We start from the raw sequence: 22,369 nt of genomic DNA on the forward strand, positions 1-22,369 counted from the left end.
AGAATCATTGAGAATCATTGATCTGCTGTCTCCTGTACACCCTTTCTGGGGATCGAGCCTGCAACCTGGGCATGTGCCCTTGACTGGAATTGAACCTGGGACCCTTCAGTCTGGAAGCCAACGCTCTGTCCATTGAGCCAAACGGCTAGGGCTTGGCAAGCTTTTTGATACATCACATGCACTCAGTAAACCACAGTTGGTGTTATAATTTCTCCCCCATTCAAACCTCTCACCAATTATATTATTCTCTGTGGCCTCACTCCGCTCCGCTAGACTTACTGAGCAGAGGAGAGAAGCAGGTTATGGATCACAGTGTCACGTTAGCCTGCCCTGGAGTCCTGCACCATCCACAGAAGCTCCAAAAGCTGGGACCGTCACAGATCACCCTGACTGGAGTGTGGGCAGCTATGACCTTTCTCTGACCTCTCACTTCCCTCCTCCACAGCCAGTTTCTGGAAGCATGTTGTGCCATCGATGGCAGCGTGTTCCTCCCAGCTGATCTTCAAGAAGAACTTCCCCTGTCTCCGTCCATTTCAGGCACCAAGCAGGCAACCCCCCTAGATGCCTAAGGCAGGAGCCTGCAGAGTTCTATGGAGGAGATGAAGGTACTTTGCTCAAAAATTGTGGGAATCCTGGGCAAACCTTCCGGTTGCTAGACATTGTGCAACAGGTTCAGAACTAAGGGCTTGGGCCAGATAGTTCCGTTGCTACAGAAGACTCAGACCCTGGCAATGTGGTGAGTCTACGAGGTAGTATATGTGTTCACATGAATATGTACCCAGCTACATGTGTAGACACAACAGCAACATACACAGCATAAACAGGGGGTAGCCCTGGCCAGTGTGTGGCTCTATTGGGCATCATTCCATGCACTGAAATGTTGCTGGCTCAATTCCTAGTCAGGGCACATGCACAGGTTCTGGGCTTGATCCCCAGTAGGGGGTGAGCAGGAGGCAGCTGATCAGTGATTCTTATCATTGATGTTGCTATCCTTCTCCTTTCCTCTCTCTCTAAAATCAATTTTAGCCGAAACCGGTTTGGCTCAGTGGATAGAGTGTCAGCCTTAGGACTGAAAGACCCCAGGTTCGATTCCAGTCAGGCACATGTGCCTTGGTTTCGGGCACATCCCCAGTAGGGGTGATGCAGGAGGCAGCTGATTGATGATTCTCTCTCATCGATGTTTCTAACTCTCTATCCCTCTCTCTTCCTCTCTGTAAAAAATCAATAAAATATATTTTTTAAAAATAAATTAAATCAATTTAAAAAACACATTTAAAAACATAAAAAATAAAATCATCTTCGACTTCTAGGAAATGTTTGTGTGACTAACAGGCTCTCAGACAGTGGCTGCCACCAAAACAAAATGACCAGAAGGTGTGAAACCACAAGCATTTCTTCTCTTTTCCTCTCCGTCTGCTTACCACCCCTTCACACTGCTTTTTGTCTCTAGGTCAGAAAATATTTATACCTCCGCCACTTAGAAGAGTAAGTCCCAGTTTACCTATTTTGAATGATTGCCAGCTTCACCATACAAGTGATTTAGTGTGCTTCCAGCCCATTGTGTTTGGTAAAATTCCTTTGGGTCTCATTGACTGGAGATAGGTAAACTGAGGCAAAGCAAGGCAGGGTCCCTTGCACAAAGACAGAATGGGAGAGACAGCTGCAAGAAGTGGAACCCAGCTCGGTCTCAAAAGCTGTTCACTTCCTGTTCCACGAAATCACCTGAAGCTGCTTCTCACCCCTCAGTGGCGAAGTGTTTCTTTGTCTCGGCACTGTGCTGTGGATGCTGCACAGAGGGTCTGAGTGATCACTTTCGTTCTCTATTGCTGTGTTACAATACTACCACAATCAAAGTGGCGTAAGCAACAAACCCATTATTCTCTCTGAGGGCCAGGAAAGCAGGCACCACCTATCAGGATCCTCCGCTGCAATCACCAGTGTCAACCAGGGCTGGGGTCTAATCTGAAAGCCGTACTGGGGAAGGACCCACTACTGAGCCACAGTGCAATTCCAACATGAGCCACCTGGAGTGAGCACAGCCCTCACAGGTTAGGGGCACAGTGCCCACAAGTCTGCCCCTCATGTCAGACACCAGCTGCATGCTCAGGCATTCCTTGGCCACCTGCACTTCTGACCAACAGCCAGACATGGTGGTGGTTGTTCCCACTACTACCTCCACTGAGATCCAATAATTTCCTTGAGCCACTGGAGGAATTCAAGGAAGTGCTATACTTAGGTTACAATTTTATTATATAAAGAATACAAATCAGTACCAGCAGGGAAACTTGCTATGTCTTCAGGATGTGTCCACCCCCCAAGGACATGATGGTGTGTCACCAACCGGAAGCTTTCCAGTGTCCGTGTCCAGCATCTTCGTTGGGATGCCATCACACAGGCGTGGTTGATTGGATTACTGCCCACATGACAGAGTTTATCCCCAGCCTCCCTCTCTTCCCAGAGGACTGGCTGATAACACCTGGCTCTGGTCCCCAACCTCCTCATCACATGGTTGGTCTTCCTGGCAGTGATAGGACTGAGTCCTCTCTCTGCATATCACTCTATGTTAATGATACCTTCCACTTAAAAAAATAAGTGTTACTTTTTTAGAGGGAGGAAGCGAGTCGGAAGTGGAGATTGAGGAAAGGTTTCCTCATTTGCCCAGTCCTCCAAGGGCCCTCTGCCCCATCGCCCACCCCCTTGTTGGCAGTTATTCCTGGTGCCAGAGCTTCTCCTGCTACATCTTGAGGGCTGAGTACACGCACGTTTCCGGGGACTGCGGCACCTGGGTGGAGGGGCCCTCGCGCAGGGCTCTGGTGTTCAGCTCAGCATACGTCACTCCCTGCGGTTCTTCAGCTCGGGACACCTGCGATCCTTCATCCTGGGGGAAGCGAGAGAAGAGGGCCAAGTCTTCCAGGGAGGAGGACTTACTTCATGGTGAGGCTTGGGTGGGCACAGTAGCAGTGTGGTAGACGGCTTTCCAGAGCCCCTCCCCAGAGCCTCCTACCCCTCAAGCCTTTGTGAGGTTCCCCCTCTTTCCTTTCTTTTTAATCCTCACCCAACGATGTTTTTATTGACTTTTAGAGAGGAAGGGAGAAAGAAAAACATGGATGTGAGCTAGAAACACTGATCCAGTTGCCTCCTGTATGTGCCCCAACCAGGGATCAAACCTGCAACCTAGGTATATACCCTGACCAGGAATCGAACCCTGATCCCTTTGGTGTACTATTTAGATGATGCTCCAACCAACTAAGCCACTGGCCCAGGCAGGTCCCCTCCCCTCTTTAGCCGGACTTAGTGTCTTACATCTATCAAATAAATGCAGAAAAAATATATATACACCCAAATGACTGCATGTTGTGTCAAAGATGAGCGAATGAAGGACTATGCCTGCTCCCATGCCCACTTCTCTGCTGTCCCTGGAAGTCCCGGGCTCGCTCACACTGATGAAGCCAGCTTCCATGTGAGGAGCTGCCCTATGGAGAGGCCCCCATGGCCGGCCAGTGTGGTCTCTGGCCAGCAGCCATCCAGGAAGTGAGTCCTGGCAGCAGCCATCTGGGTGAGAGTGGAAGCACAGCCTCTCCTAGCAAAGCCCCGTTCAGGCCTGCCCGGCCGCTCCTCACAGCTGTGACCCAGAGGGAGCCAGCTCAGCGCTCCAGGTCCTCCCCACAGGTGGGCGGAACGATGGGCTTTAAGCCACTGTGTTCAGGGATGACTTCTTACTCAGCAACAGATCGTTTATACAAACAGTTACCAAAGTGAGTGTTAGTAGGAAACCCTCAGGATCTTAAATCCTTAGGGACAGAGCCAGTTAGTTACTGCCAGGGATGGGGGAGGGGAGGAGGGAATGGGCATGACTGCTCCAAGGGCCTGAGGGTCCTTTGGGGGAAAATGTCTGGAACTAGATGACGGTGATGTGGCACAATATTGTGAGCTTACCAAATGTCGCTGAATCGTACACGTTGCAACCGTGAATTTTCTGTTATGTGCATTTTGACACCGTTTTTTTAAAAATTGAATTATAAAAGGGAAAAATTAAGGGTTACTTCTAACATTGCTACTGATAACTGATGCAGGGTCTGCTCTGTGGAGTACAGTGCGGCCAGTGCTTTACAGAGGGATCTTACCATATTTTCATCACAAGGTGGGATTAGCCTGGTTGGTTGGGCTCCGTGAGTAGAGCATCAGCCCACAGACTGAAGGGTCCTGGGTTCACTTCCAATCAAGGGCACGTACCCGGATTGCAGATTCACCCCCGCACTGAGAGCTCACTTAACCATCCCGTTAATCCTATGAGGAAGTGCACCCCCTTAGGGACTGGGAGGTGTCCTCACAGAGGCATCATGGGATGAGGGCCCCATGGCCAGAGTCGCACAGATGAGTTCAGACCCGGTTCTCCTGGGATGCAGAGGAAGGGCTGGGGCAGATGAAAGCAAAGGCCCAGACCGTTGATAGAACTAAAGCGGGGCCATGGAGAGCCGGGACTAAGCAAGGGGATGATGGGAAACTCACCAGGGCGGGAGAGCCACTCTTTGTAGCTAGAGACGCATCTGGAAGGGAGAAGATTCTACCATTTGTTCACTCCCAGCTCCAGGAGTCATGTCTACACACACATGCGCACAGCTACACATGTACTAATATACTCCCATAATGCACATGTGTGCACACACTAATGCAGGTATGCATGCAGTATTCACATAACACACTCATACTTATATTCACACAAATATCCAAACTATTCATGTTCACAAACAACATACAAACCACACAGATACACACATGCATACTCAAACAGTGCACACATTGTACTCGTTCTGAATGTATACATGTATGTGTTCACATGAATGTGTGCCAGACTACATGTGTAGACACATGTACCCAGCAACTATGTGTGCACACCCCCCATGCCTGCATTCCATACTCCTATACACATTTACAAGCAGACACACGGACCACCCCCACCGCCATTTTCTTTTCTGATTGATTACCTGTCACCACTTCTTCCATTTTCTTAGAAGAATGGGAGCTGTTAGAGAGAAACAGTGAAGTATTAGAGATCAAGGAAGTTGGGGGGAGAAATCAAGATCCTGTGTGGGAGGAGGTGAGCCACAGAGAAAGTCACCCATCTCTCCAGCTCCTCCTCCCAGCTCAGACACCCCCCAACCCCTCAGGTCTCCAAGTCCTCACATGCTCAGGAAGGTCTTGGGAGCCAGGGAGAAGGAAGTGGTTGGGGACAACAGGGCCATGAGGAAAGAAGCCAAGGAAAAGACACTGAGTGAGAAGTGGAGGGTGGTGGTAAGAGAGAACTTAGAGATTTGGGGTGGTCGTGGGAGCTGGTCTGGGGCACACAAAAGGTTGATGTAACAAAGAAGGTGAGGTGGCCCAGGGAGGGAGGGAAGACCAGTGAAGTGTTGGCTGATGGGGTTTGAGTGGCCTACCTTTTGGTCGTCTTTTTAAGAGCTGCCCCTGGGGATGAGAAAGGAGGGGAAGGGTGAACGTTGTGGTGTTAGCCTTGTCATTATGTCTCCCCCTCTGCCCCCCAAAGACTCAGCCCCTGCTCTGACTCACCACAGCAGGTGTATTTGCAGATGAGGAAGGCTGCAAGGAGGAAGAGTAGGGGTACGATGGCAATGAGGATGATTTCGGTGGTTCCTTGAGGGGAGAGCAGAGGAGAGGCCCAGTTGGTTTCCCGAGACCTGTACTGATACCTGACCGTGTCTACCATTGATTGTGTTCCTGGGACATGTGGGAACTCACTACACTTCTCATACTCACAAGTATCCCGGGAGAGAGAAAGAATGATGCCCATTTTACAGAGGGTCAGAGAGCTGAAAGGTTTTTAAAGGCACCCAACTACTGAGTACCCACAGCTGGGACACCGACCCCACCCACCTCGAAAGACGTTGCATTGAACCACAATCTTCTGGCATCACCAGAATATAGAGAAGCATCCACAAGGACGTTCCCAGCAGCAGAGAGCTTTCTGGGAGCCTCATCAAATGTGTTTAAAGGACTCTGTATCCCAGGAGGGTCTCTTCTCTTACCTAGTGTCACTCCTGCCATCTTGGGAGGCCCCATTTCATCTAGAAGACAGAATTTAAGTTCCAGAACAGCCATCGCAGTATACCATTGGTATGTAATTTTTAAAGTCTACATCGCAGAGGTGTACCTATATTGTAAGCGTATTAAAGATGTGCACACAAATGATAACGCAAAGGCCAGGGTGGACGTTTCCACAGGAGGGGGCATGATGTGGGGAGGAAAAGAGGACTTCATTTGTGGGAAGAAAGCGACTTGTAGCAAATATGACTAAATGGGACAAGTGTCATTCTGGGTGGTGATACATGACTATCTTATTATTTCTATTCAGTTAGGTAATATTTTTCAAATTTCCAAAAGAAAACAAATATATATATATATATATATATATATATATATATATATATATATATATATAGTATATTATAATATTATATGTAGAATATATGGTATATATCAATATTACAATAATTATAATTGAGATAATTTCTCTGTGTGTATACACTGAGTGGCCAGATTATTAGGATCTCTGAATGCATAATAATCTGGTCACTCCGTGTACTTCTCTTGAGTACCTTATTTATTTGATATCAAAGATACTATAAATCATACGCCTGATCAATTTTACCCTTTGCATTTGCTGATAGAAAGTTCAGGGCAAATAGGTAGTTGATCTCCAGTAAAAGTCTAGAATACTTTTGGTGACCATTTGAAATACAGATACACTGAGTGGCCAGGTTATTATGCATTCATAGATCATAATAATTTGGCCACTCAGTATCTATATACATATAATATATATAATAACCCTGGCTGGTTAGCTCAGTTGATTAAAGAACATCCCAATATGTCAAGATTGTGAGTTTAATCCCCAGTCAGGGCACAAATAAGGATCAACCAGTGAGTGCATGAGTGGAACAACAAATCAATGTTGAACTCTCCTTTCCTCCCTCAAATCAATCATTTAAAAAATTGTTAACCATATATATACATATATTTATATATCATACCTAATAAAATAGTAATATGCAAATTGACCATACCCCTGCTACACCCATAAGCCACGCCCACAAAGCCAATCAGAGTGAGTATGCAAATAAACCCAACCAAAATGGCTGTGACCACAGAGAGGAGGAGGGAGACTTGGGTTTCCTTGGCAATGGAGGAAGTCAAGCTTTCCCACTGCCCTTGCCAGCCTAGACCTCCACTCAATGCTACAAAGTTTCAATTATAGAAGATAAATAAGACCTAACAGAAATGGCTGCCACCATGGAGTGAGCAGAAGTCTTGGTTCCACTCCAGGCTACAAATTCTTAATTGTAGAAGATAAGTAAGTCCCAGATACCAGGGTCTCCACTTGGATTGCCGGGATGTGTGGCTGGGCTGCAAACCACCACAGGCCCCTCACTCAGGCCACCCCATGCCCTAAGGGAAGCCCCACCTTATCCAGGACACTCTTCAGGGCAAACCAGCCAGCCCCCACCCATGTACCAGGCCTCTATCCTATCTAATAAAAGAATAATATGCAGAGTGACCGTGACTCCAACACACAAGATAGCTGCCCCCATGTGGTCAAAGATCCTGCCCCCATGTGGACACAAGATGACCAGCAGGAGAGGACAGTTGGGAGGGACCAGGCCTGAAAGGAAGGGCAGTTGTGGGCTATCAGGCCAGCAGGGGAGGGCAATTGAGAGGGACCAGGCCTGTAAGGGAAGGCAGTTGGGGGTGATCAAGCCTGCAGGGGAGGGAACTTGGGGGTGACCATACCAGCAGAGGAGGGAAGTTAGGGGCAAACAGGCTGTTAGGGGAGCAGTTAGACATAAATCAGGCTGGCATGGGAGTGGTTAGGGAATGATCAAGTTGGCAGGCAGAAGCAGTTAGGGGGCAATCAGGAAGGCAGGCAGGTGAGCAGTTGGGAGCCAGAAGTCCTGGATTGTGAGAGTGATCCCAAATTGAAGAGGGTGCAGGCTGGGCTGAGGGACACCTCCCCTGTGCATGAATTTTGTGCACTTGGTCTCTAGTGTGTGTGTGTGTGTGTGTGTGTGTGTGTGTGTGTGTGTACTTATATATATGACACATGCTGATTGGTAATATTTCTCTGGAGAACCCAGGATAACACAGCAGGACAGAATTCTCTTACATCAAAGGCAGCTGTGGTTCCAGGCTAAATGGAGTATCTTGCCCATTTTCTGTACTGCTTCTGAGGACAAGATAGTAAGAACCCAACCTAGTGTGTGCTGAGTGCCTACTCACATAATCAGCATTTCATCTTCCCCATAGCCATGTGCTGTTTTGTAACCCTACTGCATGGAGAGATTAGAATAGAGGAAGCATGGGTTTTATTTTTTATAGATAAGCAAACTAAAGCTCGAAGAGGTTACTTGAACTGCAAGAGGTCACACCTGTGAGTAGCGGAGTGTGGCTGGAGCCACATTCTGATGTTGCTAGCTCTGTGCTTGTGGCACTCATTGCTTCATTAGCCGCAGTTGTGTTGTCCATGCCTTGGAGTTAACAAAACAGAAGAAAACAGACCTGAGATCCCGGAAGCGCCCCTCCTTCAGTTCGTGCTTCAAAAGGAGTGGCCGCAGGGAGCTCACAGTTTCCTCATAACCGGCCCACCACATATTTCCTCTATACCCCAGCTCCTGCCTCAGGGCCCTCACTTCTCTACCTCACCAGGCTTGGCTTCCTTCTCAGAGCACCACCAGGAAGCGGGGTGTTAGTCACCACAACTCCTCCTGTGCACTCATCCCTCCCCGCCTGCTGCGCCCCACTTTCTTCAGAACCAGAGGCGGCATTGAACTCGCTAAAGTTCAGAAGCAATGAATATCTGGGAAACTGTGGAGACAGATCCAACTTCAGAATGAAGGGAGAGAAACACATGAGTGACCTTGAAGATGGGTGGTGCCAAGTGAGGTGACAAATATTTCCTGAACAGCCACTGGTTTGGGACTCACATTTAAAATAATTAGAGGCGGGAGGATCCAAGATGGCTGCACAGGTAAACACCTAACCGCAGCTGCACAAAACAATTTCAATAAAATACAACTAAAATATAAAATTGACATTACCCAGAACTACAGGAAAGTCAACTGACTGAAAATTCTACAATGAGAAGCAAGGAGAAAACCAGAAGGAAGAGTGGAGGAGCCGTAAAAGCCTAAAGTATGGAGACACGGGGCCTGCGTGGAGAGGTCAGAGCCAGAGAGGAGGGGGCGGCTGAGTGCCTGGCTGGCATTCCCTAACGGGAAGGCGATAAAAGCTCCAGACTGTGCTGAACCCCAGACCTGACAGCGCTGAACCCCAGTTCTAGGCCAGACCCTGGGGATCCAGGCTCAAACAGAGGGAGCTGGGCTGTGAGGTGGAATCCCAGGGGAGTGGCGAAAAGCAGAGCCCCCGGAGGTGCGCACATTGCATGTAGAGGACGGACTGTTGACTCTGATGCTAGATTGCCCTAGCGGGAAGGAGACAAAAGCTCCAGACTGCTCTAAACCCCACTTCCAACCCCACTTCCAACTGAACTGAATCCCAGTTCCAGGCTCATTGGGGGAGAGACTAGACTGTTTGGTAGCAGGCGAAACTCAAGGGCACCTCACTCTCAGAGGTGCTTGCAGCGAGTACTGAAGGACCCTGAGAAACACTGAGACTCAGGAGCCGCATAGGGTGTGGCTGACGGAAGCCAATGCTGTAAGCTCCACCCTGAAACTCCGCCCCATCAGGGAAGCTGAGAAAATGCCGAGACAAAAGATCACAAATGAAAGAAATGGAGGACAAAAAGCCACTGGATATAGAGTTCAAAACCACACATAAGGCTGTTTAAGAATCTCTTAGAAAAGGCCAATAAAATAAATGAGACCTATGAGAATATGAAAAGGGATCAACTAGAAATAATAAGGGACCAACAAGAAATAAAGAATACATTGTCTGAAATAAAAAATATTTTACAGAGTCCTAAAAACAGAATGTAAGATCGCAAGCATCAAGTCAAAGATTTAGAACATAAAGAGCCAGAAGACACTCCTCCGCAGAAGCAAGAAGACAAGAGAATCCAGAAAGTTGAAGATAATGTAAGAAACCTCTGGGACAACTTCAAGCGAACCAACATCAGAATTATGGGGGTTCCAGAAGATGAGAGAGAGCAAGATATCGAAAACATACTGAAAGAAATAGTGACAGAAAACTTCCCCCACCTGCTAAAAGAATTAGACTTACAAGTCCAAGAAGCTCACAGAACTCCAAACAAAAGGAATCCAAAGAAGACCATGCCAAGACAAATCATAATTAAAATTCCAAGAGCAAAAGACAAAGAGAGAATATTAAAAGCAACAAGAGCCGAAACTGGTTTGGCGCAATGGATAGAGTGTCGGCTTGGGGACTGAAAGGTCCCTGGTTCGATTCCGGTCAAGGGCATGTACCTTGGTTGCGGGCATATACCCAGTACTGGGTGTGCAAGATGCAGCTGATCGATGTTTCTAACTCTCTTTCTCTCTCTCTTCCTCTCTGTACAAAATCAATAAAATATATAAAAAACAAAATAAAAGCAGCAAGAGCAAAGCAGGTAGTTACCAATAAAGGAGCACCTATACGATTGTCAGCTGATTTCTCAACAGAAACCATGCTGGCCAGACGGGAATGGCAAGAAATATTCAAGGTGATGAATAGTAAGAACCTACAGCCAAAAATAATCTACCCAACAAAGCTATCACTCAGAATCGAAGGCCAGATAAAGAGCTTCACCAATAAAAAAAAGCTAAAGGAGTTCATCACCACCAAACCAGAATTATATGAATTGCTGAAGGGGGTTCTTTTGGAAGAGAAAGTAAATAAAGATAAAAACTATGAACAACAAATACATAACTATCAACAAGTGAATCTAAAAACCAAAAAAAATTTTTTAAAAATCTGATGAACAATATTAACTGTTGAATATAATAGAATCAGAGGTATGGAAGGGGAGTGAACTGACAATTCTCAGGGAAAAGGGGAGATGGGGATGTGGGAAAAGACTGAACATAAACTGTATACCTATGGATGAGGACAATGATGGGTGGGGAAAGGGCAGAGGGTGGGGTGGGAACCTGTTGGAGGGGAGCAATGGAGGGGTGGGGAGAGGAACATGTGTAATAATATGAACAATAAAGATTTTTAAAAAAGAAAAAAAAGAAAAGAAAAAAAATAATTAGAGGCTCCAGGCACTGGAGGAGAGTATGTTGTCCCCAAAGTCCCTGCCAAGAACATGGGTATCTCACTAGAAACTATAGACAATGGGTTTGCAGAAGGATTTATCAGCTTTTGCACTGTTGACACGTGGGGCTGGATAATTCTTTATGGGGAGTGGGTCCTGAGCATCGTAAGGTCCTTTACAGCATCTCTGGTCTCTACCTCCTAGATGCTCCAGTTGTGACCTCCAAAAACGTTGCCAGGTGTTGCCATATGTCACTGGGCTGAGAACCAATGGTCTACGGAAAACGAGGGTTGAAGTGAAGGTGACTTTCCTCTCTTCTATCAGGATTACTGTCACCCACCTTGCTCAGCCTCCCGCCTGGACCAATCAGGTGACCCTCACATCTCCACAAGTTCAACGTGCTGGTGTGCAAACAGGTCAGGGTTCTGGTCCCACAACAGCTGCGTAAAACTCAGGGGATTACGAAAGGCCCCGAGGAAGCCCAAAGGAGAACCCTTGGCCTGTTTCAGTAATGCACCCCTGCACCTGCCCCCAATTATCTGCCCTCTAAGCACACCCCCACCGACATCCTCCGCTTTCCTCAGTGTGACCCCTGGTGACACTTTTCAGGACTTGGGCAGCAGCTGGAAGGTGTAGGTTGGGCTTGACAACAGCCACCTCCGCCATTCCAGGTCGCCTTTTATAACAGCGTCTGCATGTCAGAAGCAGCAATAATTCTGAGCATTGAGTAAGACACTCACAAGGTTCCTCATATGCCAGAATAAATGCAGGAATGGAAAAAACTATTGGCAGTTGTTGAATAACCAAAAGTGTTTGAAAGTTCCTCCTGTGGAGAGCAGATCCAACGTATTATGTCTTCCTTCCCATTTAGCTTCTTTAATTTCAGAGAGGAAATGAGAGGGAGACAGAAACATCAATGATGAGAGAGAATCATTGATTGGGTGCCTTCTGCATGATCCCACTGAGGATCAAGCCCACAACCCGGGCACGTGCCCTAACCAGGAATCCAAGCATGACCTCCTGGTTCATAAGTTGAATCTCCCTGGCTGGGATTTCCTCTCTGTTTTGTCACCCCTTTTGGAAAAGGCCATCTCACCTGTGCTTAAGCTTGCCACATATGATTGAACTGAGTTAAAGAGACAGACACACACCTGGAAGACCTTCAACAACATAAAATTTCCCACCGATCTCCCTAATTAATAGTAATGATGAGAACATTTACCATTATTATGAGAGGGAGACACATGTTCTCTGGCCTACTGTTTTCTGGAAAGTCTTCCATTAGGAGTGTATTCTTTTTTTTTTTCTTCATTTTTAATGTATTTATTATTTACACTTACCCTGTGCTGGACACTAGGCAGTGTGTCGGGGACACAGGTGCTAGACATGGGGGTGATGTCTCTTCCCTCCTGGAGCTTTGAGGCTAATGAGGGGTAACTGACAATGGAAATCCAAACAGGAGTGTATTCTTTGATAAGACTCAGAATTCAGAGGGAGAAGTTTTGGATTTCATGATGTTAATTACAGCAAATATTTATATGACATTTGCTACGGAAAGCATTTAGGTAAAATGAGTCATCAGAATCTTGCCATGAGTCCATCATGTTAGGTGCTATTATCAACCTCATTTTTTAAAATATATTTTATTGATTTTTTACAGAGAGGAAGGTAATGGGATAGAGAATTAGAAACATCGATGAGAGAGAGACATTGATCAGCTGCCTTCTACACACACCCTACTGTGGATGTGCCTCAACCAAACTATGTGCCCCTGACCGGAATCGAACCTGGGACCTTTCAGTCCGCAATACTCTATCCACTGAGCCAAACCAGTTTCAGCTATCAACCTCATTTAACAGATGAGGAAACTGAAACCGAGACAGGCTAAGTAATCTGGGGAAATGGGTTATTTGTTAATAGGCCCCAACTAAAACTCAAGTGATTATTATAATTATTTGCAAAACAAAGCTCCCTTCCGCACAATTCCCAACCATGGGGACCTTTACCTAGGTCAGTGGACAGCAAACTCATTAGTCAACAGAGCCAAATATCAACAGCACAATGATTGAAATTTCTTTTAAGAGCCAAGTTTTTTAAACTTAAACTTCTTCTAATGCCACTTCTTCAACATAGACTCACCCAGGCCATGGTATTTTGTAAAAAAAAAAAAAAAAAAAAAAGCCACACTCAAGGGGCCAAAGAGATGCATGTGGCTCTAGAGCCACAGTTTGCTGACCACTGCTCTAGGCCATCAGGCTCCCATAAACACATACCACAGGCTGGGCAATTTACAAACATCAGGCACTTTCCAGTCACAGTGCTGGAGGTTGGAAGTCAGAGGTCAAGGTGACTTCTGGGAGGCAGACTTCCTCTGTCCTCACATGGCACAATTGGACAGGGAGCTCTCTGGGGTCTCTTCTATAATGGCACTAATCCCATTCACGAGGGCTCCACCCTCATGACCTGAGCACTCTCAGAGGCTGTACCTCCAAATACCATCACATTGGGGCACTAGGATTTCAACACATGGTTGGGGGAGACATTCAGATCATAGCACCAGAGAAAAGCACCCTTCTTTCTCTTTGGAACTGCTCATTCCCCCTGGATGGAGTGGGGGTTTTCTTGCCTCACCAAGGGGGCAATTTGCATATTACCCTTTCATTATATAGGACTAGAGGCCCTGTGCATAGGATTTGTGCACTGGTTAGGGGTATGGCCTACAGGAATTGGCCTGCTGTGGGAGAGCCGCTCATCCCAGTCAGCAGAGTGGTGCTACCACTGTGGAAGCACACTGACCACCATAGGGTAGCTCCTGCATTGAGCATCTGCCCCCTGGTGGTCAGTACTTGGCATAGCAACTGGTCAAGTGGTCGTTCCACCATTTGATCACTGGACTTTTATTATATAGGATAGCCAAAATACGGAAACAGCCTAGGTGTTCATCAATATATGAATGGACAAAGCAGAAGCGGATATATGTGTGTGTGTGTGTGTGTGTGTGTGTACACAAAGGCACACTGGAATATTAATCATGTAAAGAAATGGAATCCTGCCAATTATAACAACATGAATAGACCTAAGCGGTATTATGCTAAGTGAAATAAATCAGAGAAAGACAAACACCATATCATTTCAGTTATGTGTGGAATCTAAAAGAACTAAACAAATGAACAAACTAAACAAACAGACTCGTAAGATAAAGAAAAACTGATAGTTGTCAGAGGGTTAGGTGATGGGAGTATGGGCAAAAAGGTGGAGGGGATTACGAGGTGAAAACTTGTAATTATGATATAAGGAAGTCATGGGGATGTAAAGTACAGCATAGGAAATACAGCCAATAGTCCTATATAATAAAAGGCCAATAAGCAAATTGTCCCCTCGGGAGTTTGACTGACCGCGAGTTCGACTGCCCTCTATGACGTGCACTGACTACCAGGGGGCAGTACAGAATGAAGGAAGGCCCTGATCAGCCCTGATTTCCAGCCAAACCTAGGGACCCTACCCATGCACAAATTTTGTGCACCGGGCCTCTAGTATCATAATAACTTTGTATGGTGGCAGATATATAGTGAACTTTTTGTGGTGATCACTTTGTAAGGCATATAAATGTGCAATCTCACTATGTTGTACACTTGAAACTAATACAATATATATCAAGTATATTTTAATTTAAAAGAGCTTTAAATTAAAGCCGACAAGTGGTAAGAGCATCAGCCCGAGGACTGAAGGTCCCAGGTTTGACTCCAGTTGAGAGCATGGAGTTGCAGGCTCAATCCCAGCCCTGCCTGGTCGGAGTGCGTGCTGGAGGCAACCAATCAATGTCTCTCTCTCTCACATCGATGTTTCTCTCTGTGTGTCTTCCTCTCTCTTCCACTTGCTCTAAAAATCAATGGAGGAAAATATCCTTAGGTGAGGATTAACACAAAAGCCTTTTTAAATAAAAATAAAAGAGCTTTATATTCCAGAATTTTTAAAAGTGGCTAAAATGGTAACTTTCATATTATGCATTTTTACCACAATTTTAAAAAAAAAAAAAGTCATTCCTTTAAAAAACAGTCCAGGCAGGAAAAAAAACCCCAAAACCTCCACTTGGTTGAACTAAAAGGCATGAATGGTAGAGAATGAAAATGAAGGGCATCAGGCGGGGATTGGTAAGATATGTACACATGTAATACCTTAATAAAAAATAAATTGAAAAAAAGAAAAAAAAAACAAAAACCTTTAAATTACAAAAAAAGAAAAAGAAGAAAATGAAGGGCATCTTCCAGAGTCCTCTGAGAATGTCTGGGAAAGATTTCCCAGGCCCTTTGCTATTCTTCCTCCTCCTCCTCCTCTACCTTCTTTCTGGAACCTTCTGTATAACTCTGGAAGGTATCATGCACACTTCCGTCTAAATGAGCGGTGGCCTGCCAGGCAGGGTCTTTGTGGTTAGATCTTATTTTCCCTGTAGCACCAGCTATCACAGATCCCCCTGCCTCCTGTCTTGTCATTCTCCACCACTCACACTCCCTCTGTTAGCAGAAGTTCCTGTCCATTCCTCCACGGGATCCTGGCCCTGACTTCCTTTCCCCACGTGACTTTCCCAAGCCCCAAGGTACTGTAGGGACCGAGCCTCCCTCCCATGTACTCAGGTGGCAGGAAGTCCACTGGCAGATAACCGTCCCCCTGATGGTCAAAACCTTACCTGTCACGGAGATGGCGAGCTCATCACTGGGCTTTGAGGCCTGGAAAGGAGCCATTGGTAGGTAGTACACACAGCTGTAGTTCCCAGTGTCCCTGCGTGTCACACTGGGAAGGGAGAAGTCTGTCTCCATTCCTGCTGGACCCTGGAGCTTTATGGGTGTTGAGGTTCCCTTCTTCAGTAGAGCAAACATGGAGGTTTCAATCACATGCCTGGGCTGCTGGCACTGCAGAGTCACGTTTTCTCCTGCAGTCACCTCACCCCTGTGGTGTGTGTGGAGGGAAGGTTTAGGTAATTCTCCTGTAAGAGAAGGAAGCTCAGAAGCCATGGGCAGGAGCCTTGGGTCCCGCTCAGGCTTGTTGTCCTGGCAGGTCCCCAGGAAGTGTGGGAAGTGAAAGACACCTGACCTCACCCTCTTTCTGCTCTGACTCCAGGAAGGAGATGTCCCTCCCACAAGCCCTGGGTGAAGGCAGGGTCCTCAGCTCTGCTCCTGTCCTTCTGCATCTTACCTCCCCATCCACACTGGAAGGGAGACCCCTGCTCCTCTCTCATTCTCTGGATCCCCCCTCATCCCTGTCCTAGGGAGATGGTGTGTCATTCTGAGCACCCATCCTCACCTGTCACCAGTAGGAGAAGGACATCACTGAGCAGTGACCTTCTGGTGGGGCTCCCTGTCCTATAGTCACAGGTGTACTCTCCAGCGTCACTGGTTGTTAGGTCAGTGAGGTGAAACTCTGCCAGGCCCTCTGGGGAATCAGGAGATGAGCTCTTCAAAGCATTGTTCTTTCTAAGGATAAACTTTATGTCCCTGGAGTTGATCTCCCCAGTAGGAGTGGAGCATCGCAGTGTCACATGACTCTTGGCAGGAAGCACACAGCTGGGGAAGGCCTGGATGGAGGGCCTGGGAAGTGATTCTGGAAGGAAGCAGAGTCCAGGCTGGACTTTATCACTCACCTGCTCTTCTGAAGAAAGAGGAGGGTGAGGGGATTTGGAGTGAAGGAGAAGAAAGGCTTTCCTTTAGAAACACTCACCATCTCTTAGCTCGTGGCCAGCACACAGCCCTGCAAAGGAACTGTCATGAGACAGAAGCTCCTGCCTGGAGCCCACGTCATCATCCTGACCTGGACAGGGGGACCACCCAGGGCTTCTGCTGCAAATGGACCTCTCATCATCGTGTTCCCCTCTGTCCCAACACCCTCCCGAGAACCCAGCTGCCATCATAGTCTGTTCGCAGCTTCTGTTAGTGGCTGGGGCTACTCTATCCAATTACCGCACAGATCCTGGCTCATCACAGCACACTGTCTCATCCTGCATTCGGTCCGTGTGAGAAACCCAGCATCGGGGTCTCACTGGCCAAAATGATGATGTTGGCAGGACTGCATTCCTTCTGGAGGAGCGAGGGGATAATCCATCCCCTGCCTTTCTTAGTTTCTACATGCTTTCATTGGCTTGTGGCCTCTTCCCCCATCTTTTTATTTTTATTTCTATTTTTATTTTTATTCTCACCTGAGGATATTTTTTTCTGTTGATTTTAGAGAGAGGAAAATATCCATGTGAGAGAAGCACATCAATTGGTTCCCTCCTGCATGTGCCCTGCCCAGGCCCTGGGCCGAGGAGGAGCCTGCAACCAAGGCACGTGCCCTTGACCAGAATAGAACCCAGAACCCTTCGATCCACAGGCCAGCACTCTATCCACTGAACCAAACTGGCTAGGGCGCCTCTCCCCCCATCTTTGCACCCAGCAAAGGTTGGTCAAGTCCAACTTTCTCTTCTGCCCCTCTCTACTGCTTTAAGGACCATTGTGATTGCATTGGGACCAACCAGCACCCTCTCTCTAGGGTCAGCTGCTGAGCAAGTTTGGGTCCATCTGCCACCTCAGTTCTCCTTTGCCACTGAAGGAGACATAGTCACAGACTCTGGCAATCAGGACTCGGACATCTTAGGGGAGCCTGCTACACAGTCTCTGTTTTTTTCTCTCTTGATGTACAGAAATAGCAATGATCTTCCCAACCCCCCTCAGCACAACACCATACCCACCCACAGCAACTGAGATGGGGAAAGAGATGGCAAGGGCATCTGCTGCTGGAAAGCTGGTCCTTTGCCCTTGGGTGTTCCTTTCTGCTCTCAGAGGATGCCTACGTGTCTCTGGCTCTGCCATCGGCCATGGGCTACCTCCCTGGTGCTCCAGAGCGAATCTCAACAATCCAAAATCTGTAAGATGCGGAGGAGTGATGCTTTGTCCCCCACCTTTCCCATCTGGTGGCTGTCCTTACAGCTCTGGACCAAACTGGCCCTAAGAAGTGTGCCTTCAGACACCAACGTAGGTGGTCTCATCTGATTACCTAGAGCAGTGATTCTCTACTGGGGACAGTGGACCACATCCTAGCAACTTGCCAATACACAATACAGGATCGTTAACTCTAGTCGCCATGCTGGTGTAACAGACCCCCAGAACTTACTTATCTTATAGCTGAAAGTTTGTATCCTTGGACCAACATCTTCCATTTCTCTCTCTCTCACACACACACACAGCCCCTGGTAACCACCATTCCTCTCTTTGTTTCTGTGAGTTCAGAATTTTTAGGTCCCCATATGAATGGGAACAGGCAGTATCTGTTCTCTCAGTGTGACTTATCTCACTTAGCATAATACCACCAGGCTCTATCCACATGGTTGCAAATGTCGGATTTGCTCTTTCTCACGGCTGAATAATATTATGTTACCTATTATAGCTACATGGCAGATGGGTAGACAGCTCTCAGTCCTCTAGCCACGCATCTGTTGATGGACACTCAGGTTGTTCCTGTGTTCTCACTATTGTAAATGCTGCAGTGAACATAGGGGTGCAGCAATCTCTGTGAGGTCCAGTTTCCATGCCCTCAGATATATATACCCAGAAGTGAAATTGCTGGGTCATGTGGCAATCCTGTTTTTAATTTTGGGGGGAACTTCCCCATGGCCACACAAATTTACATTTCCACCAGCAGTTCCCTTTCCTTCATGTCCCTCCCAGCACTGATCCCTCTCCTCGGCAGCGGCCATGTTGCCAGGTAGTGAGTGCTTGTACAGAGCCCCCATAGCCCACAGAGCCTCTGCCCCTCGGGCCTCTACCCAAGAAGCTCGCCAACACCTACTGAGCTCATGGCATCCTCTGTCACCTCCCCATTGGGTGCTCTGTCACCTCCCCCATCGGGTCCCCTGTCACCTCCCCATCGGGTCCCCTGTCACCTCCCCATTGGGTGCTCTGTCACCTCCCCCATCGGGTCCCCTGTCACCTCCCCATCGGGTCCCCTGTCACCTCCCCATTGGGTGCTCTGTCACCTCCCCCATCGGGTCCTCTGTCACCTCCCCCATTGGGTCCCCTGTCACCTCCCCCATCGGGTCCCCTGTCACCTCCCCATCGGGTCCCCTGTCACCTCCCCCATCGGGTCCCCTGTCACCTCCCCCAACGGGTGCTCTGTCACCTCCCCCATCGGGTCCCCTGTCACCTCCCCCATCGGGTCCCCTGTCACCTCCCCATCGGGTCCCCTGTCACCTCCCCCATCGGGTGCTCTGTCACCTCCCCCATCGGGTGCTCTGTCACCTCCCCCATCGGGTCCCCTGTCACCTCCCCATCGGGTCCCCTGTCACCTCCCCATCGGGTCCCCTGTCACCTCCCCCATCGGGTCCCCTGTCACCTCCCCCAACGGGTGCTCTGTCACCTCCCCCATCGGGTCCCCTGTCACCTCCCCCAACGGGTGCTCTGTCACCTCCCCCATCGGGTCCCCTGTCACCTCCCCCATCGGGTCCCCTGTCACCTCCCCATCGGGTCCCCTGTCACCTCCCCCAACGGGTGCTCTGTCACCTCCCCCATCGGGTGCTCTGTCACCTCCCCCATCGGGTCCCCTGTCACCTCCCCATTGGGTCCCCTGTCACCTCCCCATCGGGTCCCCTGTCACCTCCCCATTGGGTGCTCTGTCACCTCCCCCATCGGGTCCCCTGTCACCTCCCCCGTCGGGTGCTCTGTCACCTCCCCCGTCGGGTGCTCTGTCACCTCCCTCGTTGGGTCCTCTGTCACCTCCCTGCTCTAGGTTTTCCCAGCCGTGGCTTTCTCTGAATCTTTCTACCCCAAGCTACCACCTTTTATTCTTATTCTTCTGGCATTTTTATTGCCTATTGATTTGAGAGAGAGAAGCATGACTGATTGCCCCTGCATGGGTCCCAACCCGGAAACAAACCCAAAACCTGGGTATGTGGCCTGACCAGAAATGGAACTGGAGACCTTTTGGTGCATTAGACAACGCTCCAGCCACCTGCCCACAAAATCATGACCTTTGACATCCCCCAGCCTGGCTCGGTGGGAACGTGCTGTGTCTGGAACTGTGCAGACCCGCGTTTGGATTGAACTTCTCCATTTAGTGGCCAAGTGGCTTTCTGTGTCACATCTGTTTTCAGTCTCAGATTCCCCTCAGGCAAAAAGGGGATGTGACTATTCTGCAGAATTCTTCTAAGACATGTAACATGAGGTTGTAGAAAGACACAGGATTAACATTGACTCTGTGTGAGAAAGTTCTCATTCTGTCTCTTGTCTTTTCATCCTCACATTGATTTTTAGAAAGAGAGAAGACACAATGATGTGAGAGAGAAACTTTGATTGGTTCTCCCCCCTCCCCCCATATGCACACTGACTGGGGATCAAACCCACAACCTAGGTATATGCCCTGACTGGGAAACCAGAAACCTTTTTGGTGTGTGGTCAATGCTCCAATCAACTGAGCCACCCAACCGGAGCCTGTCTCTGTCTTGATCATATAAGAATACCATAGCTGGATACGAGTTTCCAACCCATTTTCTTTTTATTTTAATTTTTATTTATTGTTTTAAGAGAGAGATAAACAGCAATCTGTTGTTCCACTTATCTGTGCATTCATTGGTTGATTCTTGTATGTGCCCTGATCGGTGATCAAACCCACAACATCGGCGTATCAGGATGACGCTCTAACCAACTGAGCTACCCGGCCACAGCTCCAACCCATTTCTTGTGTTCACTCATATCTCTTAGGAAAAAATGACGGGAAATTGTGGCCCAGTGTCTACAGTCAGGAGCAGTAGTTATTAAAACTTAATCATACTATTTCCCTCATTGACTATTGGCAACTATATTCTATTTTTGATGAAGGATATTGATTTTCTATTGCAAATCTTCAAAATAGCTTTGAGCCTAAAAACAATATATGACCTGGCTGGTGGCTCAGTAGAGCATCGACCCAATATGCCAAGGTTCGAGCCCTGGTCAGGGCACATACAACAATCAACCAATAGATGCAGAAATAAGTGGAACAACAGATTTCCCTCTCTTCTACCCCTTCTCTCCCCCCATCCCTTTCTTTTTCTAAAATAAATCAATGGCCCGGCCTTTGAGCAACAACCCATGAACCTGGAGATCATGGTTCGATTCCTGGTCATGGCACATGCCCAGGTTGCCGGCTTGATCCCCAGTAAGGGGGTGTGCAGGAGGCAGCTGGTCAATGATTCCCTCTCATCATTCATGTTTCTATCTCTCCCTCTATCTTCCTCTCTTAAATAAAATATATTTTAAAATAAACAAATCAATAAAAATTTAAAGAATAAAAACCAGAAGCAATTTGAAGAAGAATATCCCTTATGAAAGAACACAGACATGCGCCCCTGCTGGTGTTGCTCAGTGGTTAGAGTGTCAACCTGAGAACTGAAGGGTCTCAGGTTGATTTATGAACCTGGGTTGCAGGTTCAATCCCCATCTGGGTTTGGGCATGTGCGGGGCGGCAACCAATGGATGTGTCTCTCTCACATCAATGTTTCTCTTTCTCCCCAGCCTTCCCTCCTTTACACTCTCTCTAAAAAATCAATGGGGAAAATGTCCTCGAGTGAGGATTAACAACAAAAAAGTATACAGACATGTCCGTAATAGGTATTCGGGGAATGAAAGTGTCTGCTCTTTGCACACCCACCGACCCCATTACTACTGGGCTTGAGGCCCCACAAGTCGCCCCAAGCCCAGTTGCCTTCATAGCCCAACTCGTCACCACCCTCAGCGGCCCTCCCCTGCCCACACTTACCAACACAGAGCAGAGCCAGGAACGGGAGGGTCATGGCGGCCCCCAAAGCCTCTTTCAAGGAACTTGCTTGAGTTTTGCTGTTTGTCAAAATGGTCTCTTGACTCCCGGATATGCAAAAACAGCGCCGTTTTTAATCCTCCCCGGGTAGATATACCCCCGGTTTCTGCCTCGCAGTCAAAATCAGGAAGTTAGGGCTATTTATTACAACACCCTGTCAAGCCACTTCCCACTGGCCTGACTCAGAGCCCCTGGCACCAGAGCCCACCTAAGCAGCGTTAAGGCACACGTGCAAGTGTGTGCAGTACGTGAGAACCTGCGCACAGGGTTATTTTAGAGCCCTTGTCCCCTTTTACCTGGGGATGGAATTCAGCTGGACCTATGGCTGAATGA

General features: G+C 47.9%; 1 protein-coding gene across 6 annotated transcripts; it reads right to left on the minus strand.

Annotated features, from left to right (window-relative positions):
• Positions 1-2,054: 2,054 nt before the first annotated feature.
• Positions 2,055-22,161, minus strand: LOC311620331 (T-cell-interacting, activating receptor on myeloid cells protein 1-like). 6 transcript variants are annotated; one of them, XM_084879635.1, is made up of 11 exons: positions 21,980-22,151; positions 16,934-16,963; positions 16,520-16,816; positions 15,906-16,202; positions 8,439-8,537; positions 6,042-6,080; positions 5,566-5,649; positions 5,436-5,463; positions 4,986-5,023; positions 4,510-4,547; positions 2,064-2,878 (listed from the first exon to the last, which is right to left on the minus strand). In XM_084879635.1, the coding sequence occupies exons 1-11, from the start codon at positions 22,011-22,013 to the stop codon at positions 2,735-2,737; spliced, it is 1,128 nt and encodes a 375-aa protein (XP_084735761.1). In that variant the 5' UTR covers positions 22,014-22,151; the 3' UTR covers positions 2,064-2,734. The 6 variants fall into 6 exon arrangements, 5 of the variants coding, with proteins under 5 accessions (XP_084735764.1, XP_084735762.1, XP_084735763.1 ...); XR_014794680.1 differs by lacking the exon at positions 16,934-16,963 and adding an exon at positions 4,125-4,287 and having other exon boundaries at positions 2,758-2,878; positions 16,520-16,864; positions 21,980-22,140; XM_084879638.1 differs by lacking the exon at positions 16,934-16,963 and having other exon boundaries at positions 2,055-4,287; positions 16,520-16,864; positions 21,980-22,140.
• Between the last annotated feature and the right edge of the window lie 208 nt (positions 22,162-22,369).

This window comes from Pipistrellus hanaki, assembly GCF_964339955.1.
Source record: "Pipistrellus hanaki genome assembly, chromosome: 3".
NCBI classification, from domain to species: domain Eukaryota; kingdom Metazoa; phylum Chordata; class Mammalia; order Chiroptera; family Vespertilionidae; genus Pipistrellus; species Pipistrellus hanaki.